The 19,991-nt window shown below is 40.5% G+C and overlaps 2 protein-coding genes across 4 annotated transcripts in view; both read right to left on the bottom strand.

Annotated features, from left to right (window-relative positions):
- ptprub (protein tyrosine phosphatase receptor type Ub) overlaps positions 1-9,146 on the bottom strand; it is a 159,916-nt gene extending 150,770 nt beyond the window's left edge. For all 3 annotated transcript variants that reach the window (XM_053327511.1, XM_053327510.1, XM_053327509.1), the window contains exon 1: positions 9,050-9,146. In XM_053327511.1, the coding sequence (XP_053183486.1) occupies positions 9,050-9,119 (70 nt within the window). In that variant the 5' untranslated portion in view covers positions 9,120-9,146. The remainder of the gene's footprint in view (positions 1-9,049) is intronic.
- Positions 9,147-9,801: 655 nt separating this feature from the next.
- Positions 9,802-19,204, bottom strand: LOC128366829 (glucocorticoid modulatory element-binding protein 1-like). The gene is made up of 11 exons (XM_053327596.1): positions 19,080-19,204; positions 18,676-18,734; positions 18,158-18,279; positions 17,891-17,994; positions 17,168-17,352; positions 16,810-16,959; positions 15,448-15,585; positions 15,073-15,191; positions 14,551-14,997; positions 11,882-11,938; positions 9,802-9,843 (listed from the first exon to the last, which is right to left on the bottom strand). Exons 1-11 carry the CDS (start codon positions 19,202-19,204, stop codon positions 9,802-9,804), a joined length of 1,548 nt encoding a protein of 515 aa, XP_053183571.1.
- Positions 19,205-19,991: the final 787 nt, after the last annotated feature.

Below are 19,991 nucleotides of genomic sequence, written 5' to 3'. Positions count from 1 at the left end.
CAAAGGCCAGGACCGACCTGCTCTGAGGTCTTTGACACAATGTGTACTCCAACTACTCCCTAAACACAGACTGGTTGCAAAGTCTGTTTCTATGGCAAATCTCAGCTGATCTTTGGAGTGCAATATATTTATCATCAGAAGAATATGTCCCAAGCACGGTATGCTAATTTGTTCATTTACATTTTCACATTTCACACATTCTAGTGTAAGAATAAAGCAAACAAAAACCCAATAATCTGGCTGTGATTTTTGGAAGTTCAAAATGGCCAAAGGAGTTCAGCAAATATTTACATTTATTTATATAATCAGGTGGGAACAATCACCTGGGAACAATCACCAATCTGCCCCTTCCACAAATACAAAACACACACCGAGCTCTCACCAGTGTGAATACAGGCTCCCACACAAACACCTACATATGCTGAAAAACACATGCACACACACACACAGTAAGGGTAAGCAACAATTATCTGTATTTGAATTAAGCTCTTTGTTAGCAGCACCCTGTGGGCTCCTTGGGCATTCTTGCATATTTCTGGCTTTGTGCGAATACAAAACAGGCAACAGTGCTCTGCTTTTGGCTACAGAAGGTTCAGGACATTTGAATATGGCATCAAAGTTTCCTTCAATATTAGCCTTTCCAGGCCATTCCCTAAAAAAATAGCCATTCACATCAAAATGCCAAAAACAACAGAGAAGCCTTGACATCTCGTCTTTTACACAGGCCTCTTGATCCAGAAGTTTTACAGTAGATCACATCACAATCATGGCGTCCACATTTGTGAAACGTTCTGTTTTTCCCCGTCCACATGTCAAAGTGAGACCACCGTTTGAAAAAACATCGTTTCCACAAAGGCCCATTTGCAGTGCCAGTTTGGGGTGAATAGCGGGCCAAAAACAGATGCATTTTCAAATGTACCCACGTTAGTGTGGACATGGCCTTTATCTCACTTTAAATACAAAACTTTAAAGAGTCATTTCAGTGCCCACCTCAATCCACCCATAAGCCACTCATCTCCACCACCATTCCTATTCTGGCCTCACCCAGCAAGCCGTATCAGGCGGACAGCGCAGGAACAAAAAAAGGTCTCTCACCCTGTCTTGACAAGCTGTCTCTCAGGAACGCCAGGCAGCTGAGCAATCACTTGCCCAGAAGGACCCAGGAGGACTAGGGGGGGCTGTAGAGGGCCAGAGTGCCTTGACAGAAGGTTTGTCAAGACTACACTGCCTAATTTTCCTCAGGTGAAAGGCAAATCACCTCCCTGGGTCACCAACACACCTAAACACCAATTCATGTACTGGCATTGTGATGAATTGTATCACACCGGTTTCTGAGCAACACAATAACAGCGCAGCAATCTGAGGAGAAAGGGCAAATATTTTCTTGCTCAGGAGCTATCTCTCTTCATTAGTGTCCCAGCAGAAGTGACTCACACACTGTCTAAATACACTGGACAGCAAATGCAGTATCTTCCATTTGCCGAAAGGCAATTATACCACCTTCAAAAGAATGAATAATAGACCCTGTTTTCAAAGAATCGGCTGTTAATGAGTGACTTGAATCATGCATGCTGCATACCCTGACATGAGGGAAAAAGGTAAAGAGGGGCAAACCCTGAACTGCGTGCCCCTGAAATGTCTGACAACAATACAAAGTGTAACAGCTAAGGGAGAAAGGGATGTAGTTTTTTATGATAAGGTACTCGCAATCCCCTGAGCAACTGCTGAAATAGAGGCATGTCAAAGGGAGGAGGATTGTGATGGGAGGTCATGTAGGATCGAAAGGAGAGCTTCAAGAGGAAGAAGACAATAAGCTGACTGTGACAGGCTGTGTTTGAAAAATCAATAGGCTGTGCTTTTATTCTGTCTCACTTCAGCACCTGAATCAGAACAAAGCGTCCAACAGCCGGACAAGTTCCCAAACTCTCTTTAAACAACATCACTCGGCCAAACCTTTTCAACCCAACTGGCAGTCAGAAGCCAGTGTGCTAGCACATCATAGCATGCTCTCTTAGACCGACTGCATTGACATTCAGACATGATACAGTACAATGCCCCTGCAGTCCAGAGGAGAATAAGGATTGCATGTATTCTGCAATATTAACAAAAATTACAAAACTGCCAGACTACTGAGTAATTTTCCCTGCATAGAACTGTGATGAAACTGCATGTAACACTCACATCGCTGTTGTAAAAATCCACACAACTCCATCTTGGGTGATGTTTTCACTTCAACTGAAGATTTCATGGACACCATCAAACATCACAAACTCCTTGGAAACCCTCATATAATGTTATCAGCCCAAAGAGAAGGTATTTGCACATCACATTATTATTCTTATTATTATTAATGACACTCTTTAAATCAAGCACCTCATACGTGTTATATCAACAGGTTTGAAATAATTTCACTGACTGATTAACCACCAGCTGGCACCTGTGCTACTACAGCTGCCATGACCTACCCATAACCCACCAGCAACAGCAGCTGTCACAGCTTACTGTCACTGCAGCACCATGAGGCCATGCTGCAGGGAAAGACACAAAAAAATGCCTTTAATTCAATAGCAAAAGAGGGACAAGTGGTGCAAGGTAAAAGGTGTATGACTAAACAGATATGGTTATTTTTTAAAGAGCTCAGTTGTAAAGCAGCACACTAGACAATATCCATGCTGTTACACTTTCATGCTCTTCATTTTCCACTGTCCTAATAAAGTTTATGGGAAAGAGTGTCAGTCTAATAAGTGTAAGATACATCAGGGTGATGAAGTGTTTGGGTTCATGGTTAGGTCTCTGTAAGGATATTTATTCCCCTAAAAGTGACTGGTCAAACCAGAAATACCACTCCTCCTAGAGAGGAGGCATTGTGGCATAGAGACAAAAAAAATATCCTGCATCCATTACACCAGCAGGGTGAAAAATGTCCTGAAGAGAGTGTTTTGACTTTTAGAGGAGTGTCAGCGGTTCATATTACACTGGGGGTGTCATATGCAGACAACTACAGGCAGCTCAACAACAGTTCAGATCCTGACACTGCAATCCTGGCCTAATTCTGAACTCTGACTCCAGCTTTCCTTTAACACTACACCACAACAGACGGCCTGAAGAATGTGGCTGTACATTTGTTGACACAGAGAAAGGTAAAGAACTCAAACACGGCCCGTGGGCTAAATATAAACCGCTCAGGAGGCTTGCTTTCCTCTGGGTAAGGATAAGGAGCAGCCAGTGCTCGCAGCATCAGTCTTGCAGACCCACTTTTTGCAGTCTGTAGCTCGCTACCTCAGGGAGGAAAACACAATCACTGAAACGGCTGCAACTCTCAACACTGCATATTTCTTTGTTGGATAATTACACATCTGTGTGTGCGCTCAAGCTAGGCAGTCTCTCTCTCTTCATATCCAGGATATAAACACTGGCTCATCTGTGTTTAATGATAAATTTCCATGTCTGTTACTCAAGTAGAACATATGCTTTTAAGTGATAATGAGTACAATAGTTGTGTCATATTAGATCAGTACATCAACAGGATATTTTGTAGCTTATTTGTAATATATACAGCCTTCTTATGGTAATGAGACACTCTGGCTCACTCGTTCATGTTTGAGAGGACTTCTACTTGTTCCTGTCCTCTGCACAATACTTCTAAAATTCTGCTTCTACAAACCCAGCTACTTGTATTACGTCATGAAAGTCCTGGCTGACTGGCTGAATGGCTGGCTGGCTATTTCACACTCCTACATCAAACTTGCAGGCCACAGGCAGAATGCCACTTTGATCAAATTTAAGTAAAATGGACTTGCCCGAGTTTGAAAGATCAATACCACATTAATAACACCTGGCTGAGAGTGCCGGGAAGCCAACACTCTGTTGCTGTGGAGTAGAAAGGAAGAGACAGGCCAAGGCAGGCCACTGACTTTAAATCTCTCAGTCTTGGCATCTCTTCCAGGTTGCTGGAAGGTGTCACAATAACCCTGAAGAGTACATAGTGGCGACAGCTCCAGTCCCTGCTAGCATCAATGTCAGGGCTGAGTCACTTTTCAGCATGGTAAGACTTCAGCAGCTGATTTGGTGCACTTACAGGCAAGGACACTAATGAACAAGGACGTTGATTAACATGCATAGACACAAACATGTAAAAGCAACACACACACATTCATACAGTGTATAAATTTCTATCACCAGAAAAAAAACATTCATTGCAGATGACACAGAGTGAAAGTTTCAAATTAAATTAGTAAATGGTCTGTGCATTGCATGCAAAAGAAATAGGACATGCTAAAATTAAATTGAAGAGCACGGCCAGCATAAAATGCAATGACCATGAGTGGAAAAGTAAAAATTAATTTCTCAAGTTTTCTGTCAAACATGGAATGGAAATATAAAGTATAAATAAATATAAAGAGTATTTAGTTAAGGTGTTTGAATAAATGAGGAATACAAGGAATATCCATCATCTTGTTCACCTCAATGCTAATAAAAAGGTGTACTGGTGAGCTGCAGTCATGCTAATTTCCTATGTTTCTCATTCACTAATATTTCATGGTCATTTAACTCTTTTCTAAAAGATTGAAATCAGATTTTTGGTTTCCCACCGTTGTTACTACAGACTTGTCTTGATTCCTGTACCCTTAATAATACACTTACAATAAGAGAGACCTTGAGCTCTTTGTTGTTCTGCAGAATTGGTCACCAATACTTGATATAAGGGAGTGCGGGTGTACAGAGAAGTTCTGGATTTAATGGCAGAGGAGTACTGTAAAAGCTTCTGGGCATTGCCGTGTCCTCAAATGCAACAACCTGCTCTCTCTCTGCCTCAGAAACAGGACTCCCAACCTGTATTTGACCTTTCTGAAGTGCAAACAATCCTCCGCTTGAGTAGGCCACAACTCACTCCTTAAACAAAACAAAAAAAACATAGTCGGGACCTTTGTGCAGAGAATTTAGAAACAGAATCAGTAACATGTGATCTTTAAAAACAAGACCAGCAAAATCCTTAGCACAATTATTTAAGGAAAACAGTCTCTGCCGACTCAGCACAGCACAAACGGAGGGGAGATCCATCGCAACAAAATGAGAAATGAGACCAGCTCTAGACAGACGAGGCCCCTGATTGGACACGGCAAGGAGGAGTACCGACCATGGCACTTGGCATCCGGCAGAATTCCTTGAACACATACAATACATGGATATATTTCATCTTCTAGACTTGTGAGATGAGTGTGGGCTGGCTCCCCTCCACAAAAGCTCCACATTACAATAGATCAGAGACAGAAACAAGAAGAGACAGGCTGCAGACCAGAGGACTCCTCACATAAGCACCCTGTTTAATCACACACACATTAGTGCTGAGGGCAGAGCGTCCGGCGCAGCCGAAAACAAAACATCCTGACAATCTATCTGAATAAATCCCTTTGTCATTCTCGGCTTTTCTCTCTCCTGTTTTCTTTCCGCCCAGATCCCCACCCTTCTTGCTGCAAAGTTTTCCATCTGCTCTCTGAATTACCGCCTGTGATCCCACAAAGATGGAAATCAACCAGCCTTTTCAGAAGAGGAGACAGTCTGATTTAGGCCCAATCCCCAACGCCCCCTCGCCCTCTATCCACAGATGGTGGCCTGGCTCCTGCAGGGAACACTTCCACTTTCTGGATTTTGCTGCATCTCTGTGGTCCAAGGCAACATTTTCAACACAGTCTTCCATATTTTTCCCACCTGGTTACAATAATTCATAAATGCATTTATGAACTCTTTTTGTTCCACTCAGTGAGATGTCCTATCATAGTGAACATCTAATGTAGAACCAAAATGTCATAGCTACAAATAGTTGCAGAGAGATGAAAAATGCAATGATCATGACCCTTTGCAAGAATTTAAAAAAAAATTCAAATTGGTACAGCAACTACATTTAAATTATGCAGACAGTTCTTTAGAGGAAATACAGCTGTAGTCATGAAGAAAAAAGATTTGTCATCTTTTAAGTATCCTGTTTAATCTCTCTGGTCTCCCGTGTGATCTGCTTGCTGCTTGTATTAGTGTCACCTGTTAATATCTGCTCTATCTTATAATATCTTTTTCTGTCCATATGTGTTGGTGGTCCTGCAGTATACATTTTTTTCCCAGTTCTGCTGCTGGTGTCAATGCAGAGTAAACTTTAAGTCCTGAAGTTTTATTCATTCCATGCCATGCTTTAACTAGACAGTCTGGGCTCGACAGTCCTTTTCATCTTCATCCAAGTGTTATCTTATTCACTGAAATAAGCAAAAAGGATATATTCAGCCTTAACTTCAGATCAAATTGGGAAATGAGACATGAAACATGGGATAATTGCGCCATTCAGTTGACAACATTCGCTGCTAATGAAGGAAACAGATGGTAAATGAGCACCCATTCTATTTCCACCAAAGAGGAGGGGAAAGTGTCTGCACTAGGAAAAATAAAAAATATTTTTTTAAAAAACAGAGCCGGAAACTAGACTTTCATGTTGATAACCTCTTTGTGTTGAGCAAATATGTGAATGATTTTTTTTTCTCTCCTCTTATCACCCACACTGCAGTCAGTCCAGTGCAGCAGAGAGCCTCCATATTTCATAGCCTCTAATAATTTCACTTCCCCTGAACTGACAGCCAGGACCGACCGCAGCAGGAGGAAGAGTTATGGAAAATATGGATTTGATCGGGTGGAAAAAGGCAAGAAATCCCCAACGGAGTGCAGAGCTTTAACTGTTAAAAAGCATTCGAGGTTAAGGTGTGGTCCTCACACAATCAGAGCCATAAACAAAGAGTGTTAATCAAGGGAGACACTTTGAGGATTGTGGGAGTCAAGGCTGCATTCATGCTCCTCCTATAGGATGAAGCATGAAGGGAGTCAGGCAGAGTCATCAGTCATGTAGAGGAGAAGCCACGGAAATTGGCAGTGTTGGAAATTGGCAGTGTTGACTATTAGCAGCTAATGGGAAGGTAAAAGCGCAGATGGCAAGGCTCGCAACACTCCAGTTAACCAACTAAAAAACCGACGCTGTGTAAATTTTTGTTGACAGACACTCTCACACAGCCCTAGTGAAGCGTCACTGTTCCATTCAGCTCTTTTAATTACCTGTGTGTGATTTAATCCTTCATATGTCTCAGCCCATTCCTCTTAATGATCTGCTCCATTCAGCTTGTGACAATACACATTCTGCTTGCATGATTTTGTTGTTTTATTTGGTTGTTGTTGTTGTTACTTCTTTCACTCATGTTACTAGGTTTTTCTATTTCTTATCATAGCACGGGCAGCGACTTATACAAATATTGGTCACATTTAAATTTGACAAATATATAAACAGGCTAATTGAACACACATGTGACAAGTACTGTGTTAAAGCAGTCTGCTATGTAAATATCAATATTATTTCAACATTACAAATGCTCTCTCTCTATATATACATATATGTGTGTGTGTGTGTGTGTGTGTGTGTGTGTGTGTGTGTGTGTGTACACACGTTTTTATTTTTGAGAGAAACAATTTCAGTTGAAAACCAGTGTTGTGAGGACATTTTGGCCTGTTCTGACACCTTCAAAGGGCAATTAGAGGTTTAAGACTTGGTTTTAAGGTTAAGGGTAGAATAGGGTTGAGGTTCAGTTTAGGGTACGAGTTGGGCTTAGACTTTAGTTTTGATGGTTAAGATTAGGGTAAGGGTCTAAGAAGGGCCTAGTTAATGCATTATGTCAGTAAGTGTCCTCACAAGGACATAAAGATAAATGTGTGTGTGTGTGTGTGTGTGTGTGTGTGTGTGTGTGTGTGTGTGTGTGTGTGTGTGTGTGTGTGTGTGTCACAAAGACAAGTACAGGCCCAAGTCATGTCAGCATTTTGACAAAAAATGACTAAAGTATATCTCTATAATTCAACAACATAATTGCCGATTAGAGTTCAATGGTAAAAGTAGATTTTTGAAATCATGAATGTGAAAGAACATGTGAAGGCCCGAGTCAATTTCACATAAAATATATGTCTTTTCACCACTCTTTGAGTCTGTCTTTCCATCTCTCAGTCTCTCTGTGATAAGTGGCTGATTTTCAGTGTTCATTTATCTTTCTGGAACAGTACTGCAAAAATAATGGAGGGGAGAAAAAGACTGTGTATCACTGGGTTAACAATTTGAGAAATTGCATAGATGTGATCTTTTTTTTCTCTGAAACACATATTCTCGTCATTTTACAATCCAGCTATTTTACTCACAAAACAGAAAAGAGATATCTTCTTTTTCTTTTGAATGAAATCCTTCTCCACAAACCAATTAACACGAAATATGTAATTTTCCTCATCTTGGGTGATTCACACATCCTCACTGTTAAAATCTCCTTCCTGTAATGCTATTATGAGGACACGATTTTAAGCACACAACGTCTCAAATCTAATCAGAATGTAAACTTTTAAGCAGTCACACAGCCAATAACATGCAGCTCAACGACAGTATGGAGCAGCTCCAGGTTTTAGTCTCTGGATGTCATCACAGATTGGTTCAGGCTGTTGGGATTTGGGAGATCCGCGCGCACACATATTGATTGAATTGTTTTGGGAAATGTCTTTGGAGTGTCGAGTATGTTCCATTTGAATGAACTGATTTCTAACTTTGGCTCACAGATGTCAAGCACCTTTTAATCTACCTGGCGCCTTTAAATATGCGTGAGCAATAACAAATACCAGAAGCAGCTTAACGCAGTAGATTGTATTGTTTGGGGAAATAGGAGCTTTTTCCACAGAACACCCAGATACAGTCCATATCCAAATAATGCACATTATTTAGCAGAGACACTAACACTGAGAAAAGTTCATTCTTCCTTTTACAAATGTAATATGTTATGTTATTTTATTTTATTTTATGCCGAAAACACTAATATATTGTCCCATTAGTAAGTAATGGGAAGCAAAAAGAAGCTGCAGATAAACGTGTTTGGGAACAGGGGCAAAGTTGATATCCTCACCAGACTCGCTCCGCTTTTGCTTTCAGTGTAGTTTTATCCAAATGCAAAATTTAAAAACTTTCCAAGGAGGTCGAGATTAATATGCGCCTTACCTGTTGGCCCCTCGATGCCATCGGCGTAGATTTGAACAGTCAAAATCAACAGAAAGGCGCAGGTGTTCATCGTGAAGCGCTTTTAGTCCACTTTAAACGCACAGAAGGAATCATTTCATTCAGTCCGTGAGGTCCTGGCGCGCAAGTTGTAGAACCGAGCCCATCTAGTCCTCCAGTTCTCACTGAGTGGAGTTTCAGAGACACCGAGGGAGCCAGGGCAGAGCTAGTTCTGCAAACTGACGTCAGGGTAAACAGTTCAGGGGAGAAATTTCTTTCTCAAACCCGCTTTCCTTCCCAGCTGGGAAGTATGAGCCGGGCGCCTCCAAGCGGCAAAATCCAGTAACGACAATGTGTATTCAAACGTCGGCCAAGAAAAACCCCAGACTCTCTCTCTCTCTCTCTCTCTCTCTCTCTCTCTCTCTCTCTCTCTCTCTCTCTCTCTCTCTCTCTCTGTGTGTGTGTGTGTGTGGACACATAAAGACAAGGATATATTTATCTTCCTTTTCATCCATTTGGCTTCATTTTAATGAGGAATTCCTTAAATGTCACTCCTGAGTCCTGACTCAGCCTATAACCTCTAGGCATAGTGGTTTTTTGATCTGGACCTGGTCTAATGTGGCCTGTGTCCCAAAAAATGGTGAAATGTGCCTTTATTGCATTTTCACAAATAGAAAAAAGGTTTCACAAATCACGAACTGTGTTTTTATGAATCTGCAAAGTCTGCAGAATAATCCTGTCCAGATTTGAGAAGTCTAGGCATAGTGGTTTTTGATCTGGATCTGGTCTAATGTGGTCTAGTATGAAACAAAGACGGTGAAATCTCCCCTTAAGCTTATTCACAAATAAAATAAGAACAGGTAGGCTAGAGGATTATCAGTCTGAAAACAACAGCTAGCCTACAGGTTTAGAAAATACTCATTATTAAGGCAAGCTCCATGCCCTAGTACTTCATATAGGCTGTGTTTGTATAACACCTGTAATTACCCACGTCTACGTGAACAATGATATATCCATTCTCGTGTTGAATAAATAAAAAAATACTGGTTTTGTCATATTAGCTGGTTAATTTAGTCATATATTCACACATATCCACACATGACAGACAGATAAGCATGCCTTCACACCTCCTCATGAAAGGTGGAAATTATATTTCTCCATGAATGTGATAGTCTGTCGTGTTGTGTGCCTTGAATTTGCATTCGAGGAGGTTACCAATTTTGTTTCTCTGCCCACAGCTGGCCATGCTTGTTTGAGAAAACTCGACAGAAATCACTCTCAGATTTTAGATTTTATGCAATGTGCAAAGTTAAAGGTATAGTAAGCGATGTGGGGGAAAACAAGGAGAAAAGTTGTTGATATATGAGTGAGAACCAAAACAACCTCCCCTCCCCCACTCCCGAAGTTCATGGATGCGCATTGTCATGGTAACGGACATAACGACTGCGCGAGCTTCAGTTTGATAGCAGCATTTATTTCTTTGATAGTACAGGTGGCTAGCCTGGCACCAGACCGCGTCTCACTCTCATGTGAGATTATTGTGATAGTAAACTTGTGTTTATATGTCTTCATGACTGTGAACACTTTGAAAGCAGTGAGATACACAGCGAGCAACTACACAGCAGCTAGTTGTAGGTTACGTTAGCACACTACTAACGTTAGCTGTGAAGCTAACGTGCAGAGCGTCAAACAACTGTAGTAACAACTCTGCGACTTTACAGCTAACATCAGCTGAGCATTGTTGTGTTGGCTGTTGTCAGGGACGGCTAGCGGATGGTGAGGAGAGATTCTGTGATTTTGACAAAAAATGTATTGGATTATTATCTACGGTGGCCGAGACCCGCCATAGCTGCAAATAAAAGTAACGCTGCAAACAAAAAGAAACGCTGCTGCATATAAAAGAAATGCTGCAAATAAAAAGACACACCGCAGCAAACAAAAAAAACGCTGCAAATAAAAACAAACGCCGCTGCAAATAAAAGAAACACCGCAGCAAACAAAAAAAAACACCGCAGCATATAATTAAAAAAAAACGATGCAAATAAAAAAAGCCACAACAGAAGTGGATTACCGGGGACTGTTTTTGCCGAAACACCGGAAGAAGAAACAACAACAACAGGACTACGAATTGGAAAACGAACTAGAAAGTAAGTGAAAATGGTAGTGTTTAATGTCGCTACATGTATTTTTTAATGTGTTATTTGGTCAGGCGATGTAGCCCCAGGTTTGAAGTTGAACTGGAGAATGCCGGTGTATTGTTAGCTTCGGCTAACACGGGGAGACCACTAACGAGAGTGGAAACAACTGACGGCTACATAGTTCCGGGCCGGCAGCTTATTACTGTCGTTGTTCCGCCTACGGGACGGGTCGGAGGTTGGGAGGTAGCCACAAGTCCTTCTGAATGTTTTAAACACCAACCCTTAAACATATATGTTCATGCCATACATTGTTAGAAAGCATAGGTTGCCCTGATTCATTCAAGACCACTCACGAATTATATTGGTTGCTCACAGCCGTAATAGTATTAGCGATTGGCTCGGCTAGCCACTCAGCTAAAGTAAAAATCTCTACATACCTTCAAAGTCTTCCCTTTATCCACACCGATCATCTTATGACTCAGGACTTTCTGTACAGCTCGCCAAGTATCCGTTCTTGTGAAATATGAAATCCGTTTCCATAACATCGAAATACTTTCCTCAATATGTCCATGTATTTAGTCCAACACGTAACGTAATAACACAAATAACAAACCATATACGGTCCCTTTTACGTCTTTTCCTGACCTACATGTACAAGCAACAACAACACAAGCAACATCGCCTGACCAAATAACACATTAGCGACTCTTTCTAGTTCGTTTTCCAATTCGTAGTCCTGTTGTTGTTGTTGTTTCTTCTTCCGGTGTTTCGGCAAAAACAGTCCCCGGTAATCCAATTCCGTTGTGGCTTTTTTTATTTGCATCGGTTTTTTTTTTATTATATGCTGCGGTGTTTTTTTTGTTTGCTGCGGTGTTTCTTTTATTTGCAGCGGCGTTTGTTTTTATTTGCAGCGTTTCTTTTATTTGCAGCAGCGTTTCTTTTTGTTTGCAGCGTTACTTTTATTTGCAGCTATGGCGGGTCTCGGCCACCGTAATTATCGCTTACTACACCTTTAAATGTAAACATGTAGCACAGGTGTAAAAGCTGCACGGAAAGGACATGGACAAATGTTGCCGGTGTCTCTGGGAGTCCTATAACATGTAAAAGTGTTATATTTTCTTATGAATTCTGGATTACAGCATTTAATGGCTTTAAAAAAGAAATGACAACATTTTACACAAATGCTGATGTTGCATATACCTCTCTGCATGAACCAAGCCGGTGTTAAAACATGGTTGGGCTGGCACATTTTTCTAGGGCCCCAGGACGCCCAATTGGATCAAGATTCCATTATGCAGGCTATTCATCATTCATTTTGTTGTTGTGTGTGGACATTAAAGCTGTGGATTCAATTAAAGAGTGCCAACAGACACATCTAGGGCCTCCAACATGAGGGCACATCTCAGTCTCTAATGTCGTTAGCCCCGAATGACAGATGAAAGACGGATTGCTCAGCAAATTACTTAATTTAACCAAGAGACTGCAACATATGTCAGGCTAACACCTGTAATTACACCTGCTTGATGCATGGCAGCCATTTTACAACCTGGTATTCCAGGCACAGGGTAGCAATCTGTTTAAACTAAGGAGTATTTTAGCCTGACCCCTTTCAAGTGCATGATAGTTCAATTTGCAGTAAACTTAATAGGATGTAACAAAATACTGTTCATATCCAACAACAGGATGGGTGTCAACGGGGATACTGACAGCTGCACTGTGATGAAAGTCATTTTATGGAGCATTTTTATCAGCTGCCACTCATAACCCCTCACAAACAACTACAGCTGCCCATGAAATGTTGAGCGTGAATTTATAATAACATATTACAGTTCTGAGCGAGGGTGACAAAGGCTGGCTATCAAGCCATCACTGTCTGTCACACAGCTTTGGCATGCAACGTGGTGCTTAAACGGTAAATTAACAGTGGATTACACAGGGCAGGAAATTGTGGCTGCACTATCTTTGGGTTAAAACTTTAAAGCATGGTGCATTTACACACACTCACCAAGCAGTGATATCACAATATAGGCAATTTTCCATCAGCTGCCTTAAAGAAAATGCTAATTTCATCATCAGTGATTGTGACGGTGAAGTCAACATAGAGAGCAGTAGGCAGCAGTTTTGTTTCACAATGATTAAATGTTGTACTATCCTTTAAGTCAGTTCTACGGGTGAAGCAGGTACTCTAAAACATCAGAGAAAGAAACAGTTCAGACTGCACCAGTTAGCTTTCATGTTAGCTGAACCTGACTGTAAGAAAGATGACGAAAGGAATGAAATATCATTAAGTGTCTGAGTGACACTTGCCATTAATGAAAAATAACCAAGTATAAATTGAGTTGTGCAACCTTAGCTTAAACACTGCTGATGTGAAAATGTTAAACATAAAAGATTTTATTTAAAATGTGCTCATTATAGTACAGGGTCTGGACCTTTAGTGCACTTCCTATTGCACTTTGACATGTGTAACATATTTTCCAGCTTTATAAAGTTTGTGTAGTAAAGGGAAAGGGGAAAACTAAATGTACAAGTTTATGTATTTGTAGCACATTAATAAACCATATCCTGTTTAAACCAACAACACATTTCATCAGTCACAATAATTACTAAATATATGGTTTTCATTGTTAAAAATTAAGAATCATCTACTCCTTAGGCAGTGAGTGTCTGGTGCATAGATCTCTAAAAAATATAAGCCTGAGTGAAATATATATAAATCCAAACATTATAAAATTCAACATAAAATTGAGACTCACAAAAAAGTATTTTCTATTACAAATATCATAACAAACTTAATTATTAAAGTATAAGGGACATATTACAACAAACAACAGAAAAAATTACCAACTCCTTGTACACAAGGGAAAACGCTGTCACTGAAGACCATTAATAGAATCAAAAACTATATTTACAGACATCTGAAAGGTGTATTAAAACTGAAATTTAGAAATACAGTACATACTTGGACTACTGTGACATACACATGGTTTTGCAGTAAATGTCACAGTTTTTGCAGTGGACAAGCAAGAATTGAGTGTTTTGAGTTTAATAGAATCTTATAAAAGTATGTCCAAAATGATCACGATCATGATTTGCAACCTTGACAAAAGAAATAATTTCTGCCTGTAACAGCACTGTGAATAACCACAGTATATAAAATGAAAGTACAATTTGACAAAGGAATAATGTTTTTAATTGTTTCCTCTCTTTGAGTCTTATTTTATGCTTTAGGCACAACCCCTTACTTAGTCCTACAGCATCCCCTTTGGGATCATCTCTTTCTCATTTAATTTTATATTTCTTTGATGCCTTTTTTCCTAAAACCAACTTTTTAGTATCATGCAAGCTCTCTCTCTCCTCCACTACCTCACTTCTAAGGTGAGGGCCTTCTTGAACTATAATAGTCCTCTGTCCATGCTCTTTGTGGATCCCTAAGGTTTCCTCTCGCCTCACCAACTCTTGTCCTAGCTTGTGAACCTTCTTCCGGTTGCCTATCTCACACAGCTCATGCTCCATCTCCAGAGTGGCACTTTGATCGTCCCTGCCTGTCCTGCCAGCTGCAGCATGGTGACGCTGGCCACTGGAGATGTGGGGGAATTGCTGAGAGTTTATGGTGAGCTGAGCGTAAGATCTTGCAGATAAACTCAGAACAGAGAGAGGCTGGATCATGGGACTAGTGATGACTGGTGACAGCAAGTTCTGGGTTTGGCTGCTTGATGGGTTGTGACGTTGAGGTCGAAGGTGTTTCAGGTGTTTGTGGGAGGTATTTTTAACAATACCCTGCTTCCTACGTTCCTCAAAGATCTCATCCAACTCTGAGGAGAAACAGGATAGTAGTTAAAACAATCCAATGTGATAGAACTGTTTGTAGTGTATGTTTCCTTTAGCAGCTTTCTCACCATCATGGATTTTGTTCTCTTCATTCTGGCTGCGCCTCTGGTCCAGAGCTTGCTTCACTGAGTCTAAAAGCCCAAACATCTCACAAAGGGAATTAAGTATGACGGCATCTGACAAAACAAAACAATCAAAAGTCAGCTATAATACAAGGCTTGATTGATTAATAGTATTCTTCTATCAATTTGTCCAGAGCAAATTGTGCAGGATTAGAAATCAATGTTCATGAATTTCCTTCTCAAACCAAATTTGGCTTGTCGGACTTTTATTGAAAATCATTTTAAAATGTGATTTGTCTTTTGTTTCTTTGTTAACTTGACTGACATTTGACTAATCTAATCAAATCAATTCTTTTTACAGGGGTCTCACCTGTCTCCTGCAGGTTGGCCTTCTTGCTGCGAACCTCCACTCCTTTAAGAGTGGCTAATAATTCAGTCTGGAGACTGGACAGGACGTCTCTCATCAGCCCAGAGTCCGACACACCTTTCCACAGGCTCAGTATTCCATCTAGACACAGTCAATTGGGTGGGACATTATTATGATATGTGGAGACCTCTGTGTATGTTTGTTTGTCTTTTCATTGTACGAGGTTGGGATTTAAAAATGACAGCGATAGTGAAAGAAGAGAAACTAGTATAGGTAAGATCATAGAGGAGATTTGTGTATGTGTTTGAGAGTATGCCTTCTCATGAGCACCGGGGAGTTGGACAGTAACAGAGATTGAACACAATGAGTAGACAAGCGAAATAAATAAGAAATGCAGGATAGTCGCAGGGAAGGGAAGCAGGGAAATGTCTGGGAATGAGATTTGAAGACAGTCAAAGGACTGATAGAATGATAAAGTGAAGAGGGAAACATAGGAGAGGGTGTCAGGGTTGGAGAAACAATTGTACAAGGAGAATAGAGGTATAAAGAGATAGAGGAAATGGGACAGGTACAGCACTTTTAAAGAAGATGTTAAATGGGTGATAGAGGTAGAGAAGAAAGCGTAGGAAAATGGGTTAGAAAATAGGTGGTCTAAGATTGGAGGTAAACTGAAAAATGACTTGCATGTATTTGAACGATAAAATGTCAGAGGTGTTTGATATCTTATCTTGCAAGAAATGTGTCCACTCTCACACTTGCTTAAATGTCTGTCGAGATAAATACAATATGCCTGGCGAAAATATCCCAAATCCTGTGTGCAGCTATCTGAAACTACATTTTATTCCCCCATGTCTTCAACATTTAAAGGGAAGAAGCACATTTCTGGAGATAGAAGAGCACAGTTGTGTTATTTGTTTTGTTTTTTTGTTTTGTTTTTAGCTCTAAAGCAGTTTGTGCAGTGAGGCACTGCAATTTGCCATTCACAAAAATGATCAGTGGAGGCTATTTTAGCAACTATAGTCCCACTGGAACAATGCCTAATCAGGTCACCTTTAAAAGCCCTTAAATCAAAGTTTAGGTCCCAGCAAGAAATAGCCGCACTTAGAAATGTCAGATGTGTCAGATGGTAATATAAAGGGACATGACTCTGCCTGCCACTGGTCAGCAACTTTTTAAGGCCAGTCTGCAGGAATGGCAGAACATCCTGCAAATGCAGATTCAGAGGTTCATTGGCTCAGTGAATCAGAGGTGTCAAACAGCAGCGGCTGTAAGAGGGGTGATACAAACCACTGAAGGACTGAGGGACAACTGATGGAAATAATAATTGTCGTTACAGCTTTCCTTTCCATCCTTTTTTATGTTTACCAGGTATGTCAGCCTTTTTTCTCTTTGCAGCATGTCCATTGGCTGTTGTGGGGTTTACAGGCCTGGTTAGACCAGGGCTCCACTCTACTGTTGTACAAAACTTATCCTCCGAGGGCTCTTCTACCTCTGCTGCATCATGTACAACCTCTGCTGAAATAAAAAAAAATATACACAGTAAATAAATCACAAATACATCATAGGCAGATTGAAAATTTAATCATATCCTGGGGACTTTTTTGTCTGCATCATCTCAAATGGTACAACAGAGAACAGAAACTTGAGCATATGTGAGACAGAAAGCAGCTAAATGTAAATGCCAGCTAAAATCCACCTGTCAGGGGAGGCACCTGTCTTCCACCTGTCAGGGGAGGCACCTGTCCTCCAAGAGGGTCAAGAGCCAGGCAGGATGGGCTCGGCTGTACTGACGTCCTTGGAGGAAGCCGTGTGCTGTTGATCAGCACATCAAATTTAGTGCTGCGGCAGGTGTTGCTGCACACGGTATCATGCTGGTAGAAATCTATTTGGCCAGAGTCCATCATTTTTCTGCATAGGGAGAAGCAGGTTAAAAGAATCCTACCAGAATATCCAAGAAGATATTTGTTACACTGCTACTGAAAGTTGTATAAGTATGGATTGAATTTGTTGAACAAATGCAATAGATTCCCAGAGGTTTGCTTCACACAAAGGCCTTGAGAGGAGTAAAGATGAAAAGATATTGCCAACTGAGTTGGTGTACTGACTCACAGTAACAAGTGCAAACATGATAAAGGAGTGAGAAGTATCACTCAGCAGCTTGATGGCATGTTATTTGATCTTGCTGCCATAATAATACTGCTTACCGACTACTTAAGGAATGTACTGGCAACACAGCACAGACAGACAGACACAAACTCAAGGCAAGTGAAAATTATATAAGTGAAATGTGCTGCTTATGGCATTAGATTGAGCAGTTTAAGTCTGACTCTTTAACCCATAACGCAACAGAATTAAGTGAAGGAAGGTCGTTCACAGAGACAGTTAGCATGCAGTGGTTTTACCATCAGCTATGACAAAGGTGCTTGTTTTACTTCCATCAGTCTACCTGAGCATAACCCCTCCCAGTCTGATGGCCCTCTTCCAGTCCTTCAGGGTGGCTTTCCCTGCCAGGTGAACAAACTGCTTTGGACTGATGAGCTGGTCATTGAACTGGAAACAAAAGAACAGAATGTGTTTTATAAAAGCTCCTGTAAATATATAAAGAGAAGGTGGCAGAGAAAATGTGACAATAAGCATGTCTGTAATTCTACAATATAAATAATTGAATAACTCACTACCGTTTGGTCACACTAAATATATGTCATGGACTTACTTTGACACATCTAACGTTAATTCCAGGGCACACAAACTTCTTGAACAGTAACACAGCTCTGCTTTCTCCACAGGTGATGGGGTAGCCATACTCAATCTCCTCTCCTTCTGCTTGACTTTCATCTAAAGATTACAGGCCGAAAACATAGATCACAGTCATGCCGACAGACACAGACATGCCACAGTGTGCACAGTATGCAAACAATAAGTTCAGTAAAATAAAATCAGGAAAGTGTGTTTGCATTGTGCACAGCTTTCACAAAAATACCCCCCTGGGTGCTGATGAAAGCAGGAATCATGCAGCGACAAAATCATCATCAGTCAATCAACGCATCCCAGGAGGCTCATATGAATATTCTTCAGTAATTGGTGTTTGTTAAATAGAGTCGCTTGAAGTATAATGTGAGAGAATGATCATTGAAGCACATGATTGCTGTAATAAATAAGTTGTTGATTTGACTATTTTTGCGTAAGACATTGAATGTAAGCACTGAAGGGAAATGTCTCAGTGTTACTTACCATGGTGAGTCTCTATGGCCAAGACTGTAGTGCCGGTGTCAACAATGTCATCATTTACCCTGCAGAGGGCAACAGATTCTCACATATAACTGAAAAATACTTGTGTTAATAAATGTTGTATTTCTAACTAATGTTTGCTTCTCTCTGTCCCTCCACAGCCTAATGCTGTATTTTTCTTTAAGCTAATCTTAAATTGAATTTAAAAAGCATGGATGTAGAATGATTTCATAAGATTGTCTAATATGAGTGGAAAACAGTGAGAAAATATGTTATTGTCATGCTGAAAACCTGATTATAAATACATGTATCCTGTTATATCATTTCCAATACACATATTTGTTCTGCCTCACTGTCTCACAGGAAACGCAAAGCATTTAATGTCCCAATCATAACCTCCATATTACCCATGCAAGATGGGCTGCAGGTGCAGGATGACTTGAGTCTTATGGTTGTTGCCTCTGGACTCCCCCTCCTCTTCCTTCACCATCATGAGATCCCCCGAAGACACAGTGACCTCAGCATCAGCCATCACCCCTCCTCACTGAGCTGCACGCACAGAGGGCCAGCCACGCATGTTAGCATCCAGATCACACACACACATACAGTGTTGCTATTTAATGCACACATAAGTCAATGAAAGCCTCCCCCAGCAGTATCTTGTGGCATGCAACTGTCAAAGACATTAAGCCATACTGGGCTTTTGAAAAATAAAAGACATAATCCTCACAGGAGCAGGCCTTGTTTCCTGTATCACTTTAGAGAAATCACAGTATTATAGATAATGTGACGAAAGCTTACACTTTTAATTCAAACTTATGTTGTTGGTCCTGAATTGTAAAGTTGGTGCAGCAATAGACTAGCTGTATTGGTTTCAACAGGTGAAAGAAATATTTTTCATTTATTAAGACTGAAATGATTAAAAATCAAATCATATTACTACTATGTTGCCTAAATGCAACCCTTCTGCATTTAGGTTCTTTTGTTTTTTAACCACATATGATACCATTAAAAACCTGTTCTGGCATGGCTGTAGCATGCCACAAAGCAGATTCCGGTTGATATTTGTTTTTGTGATCAAATCTACAATTTCCGAGAAGGTTAAAGATAAATAATTAAGCCTTTCCTCAATGCACTGACAATGCATACAGCATAAGCTCAGTGGGTCAAATGTTAATAAACTGTCCACCGTCTGTCATTACGAATTACAAAACGGAGAAACGTAAAATGCCATGTAAAGATTTAGGATAAGGTATAATAATAATAGCATAACTGCACTGATCAAAATATGATTCTTTCCACAACTCACACACACTTAT

This window comes from Scomber japonicus, chromosome 10 (genome assembly GCF_027409825.1).
Source record: "Scomber japonicus isolate fScoJap1 chromosome 10, fScoJap1.pri, whole genome shotgun sequence".
Lineage (NCBI taxonomy): Eukaryota > Metazoa > Chordata > Actinopteri > Scombriformes > Scombridae > Scomber > Scomber japonicus.
Note: the sequence above shows the minus strand (reverse complement) of the source record. Positions and strands in the feature narration are given on the sequence as shown.

What these genes read in the sequence shown, in the direction of transcription:
- LOC128366829 (XM_053327596.1), bottom strand. Translation starts at nt 19,204, where the DNA reads ATGGCTGATGCTGAGGTCACTGTGTCTTCGGGGGATCTCATGATGGTG. An exon ending in AAAAAAGGCTGACATACCTG is followed by an intron (nt 15,586 to 16,809) that starts GTAAACATAAAA and finishes GACTGTGTCTAG; the next exon opens with ATGGAATACTGAGCCTGTGG. An exon ending in AACTAGAAAGAGTCGCTAAT is followed by an intron (nt 9,844 to 11,881) that starts GTGTTATTTGGT and finishes GTTTCATACTAG; the next exon opens with ACCACATTAGACCAGATCCA.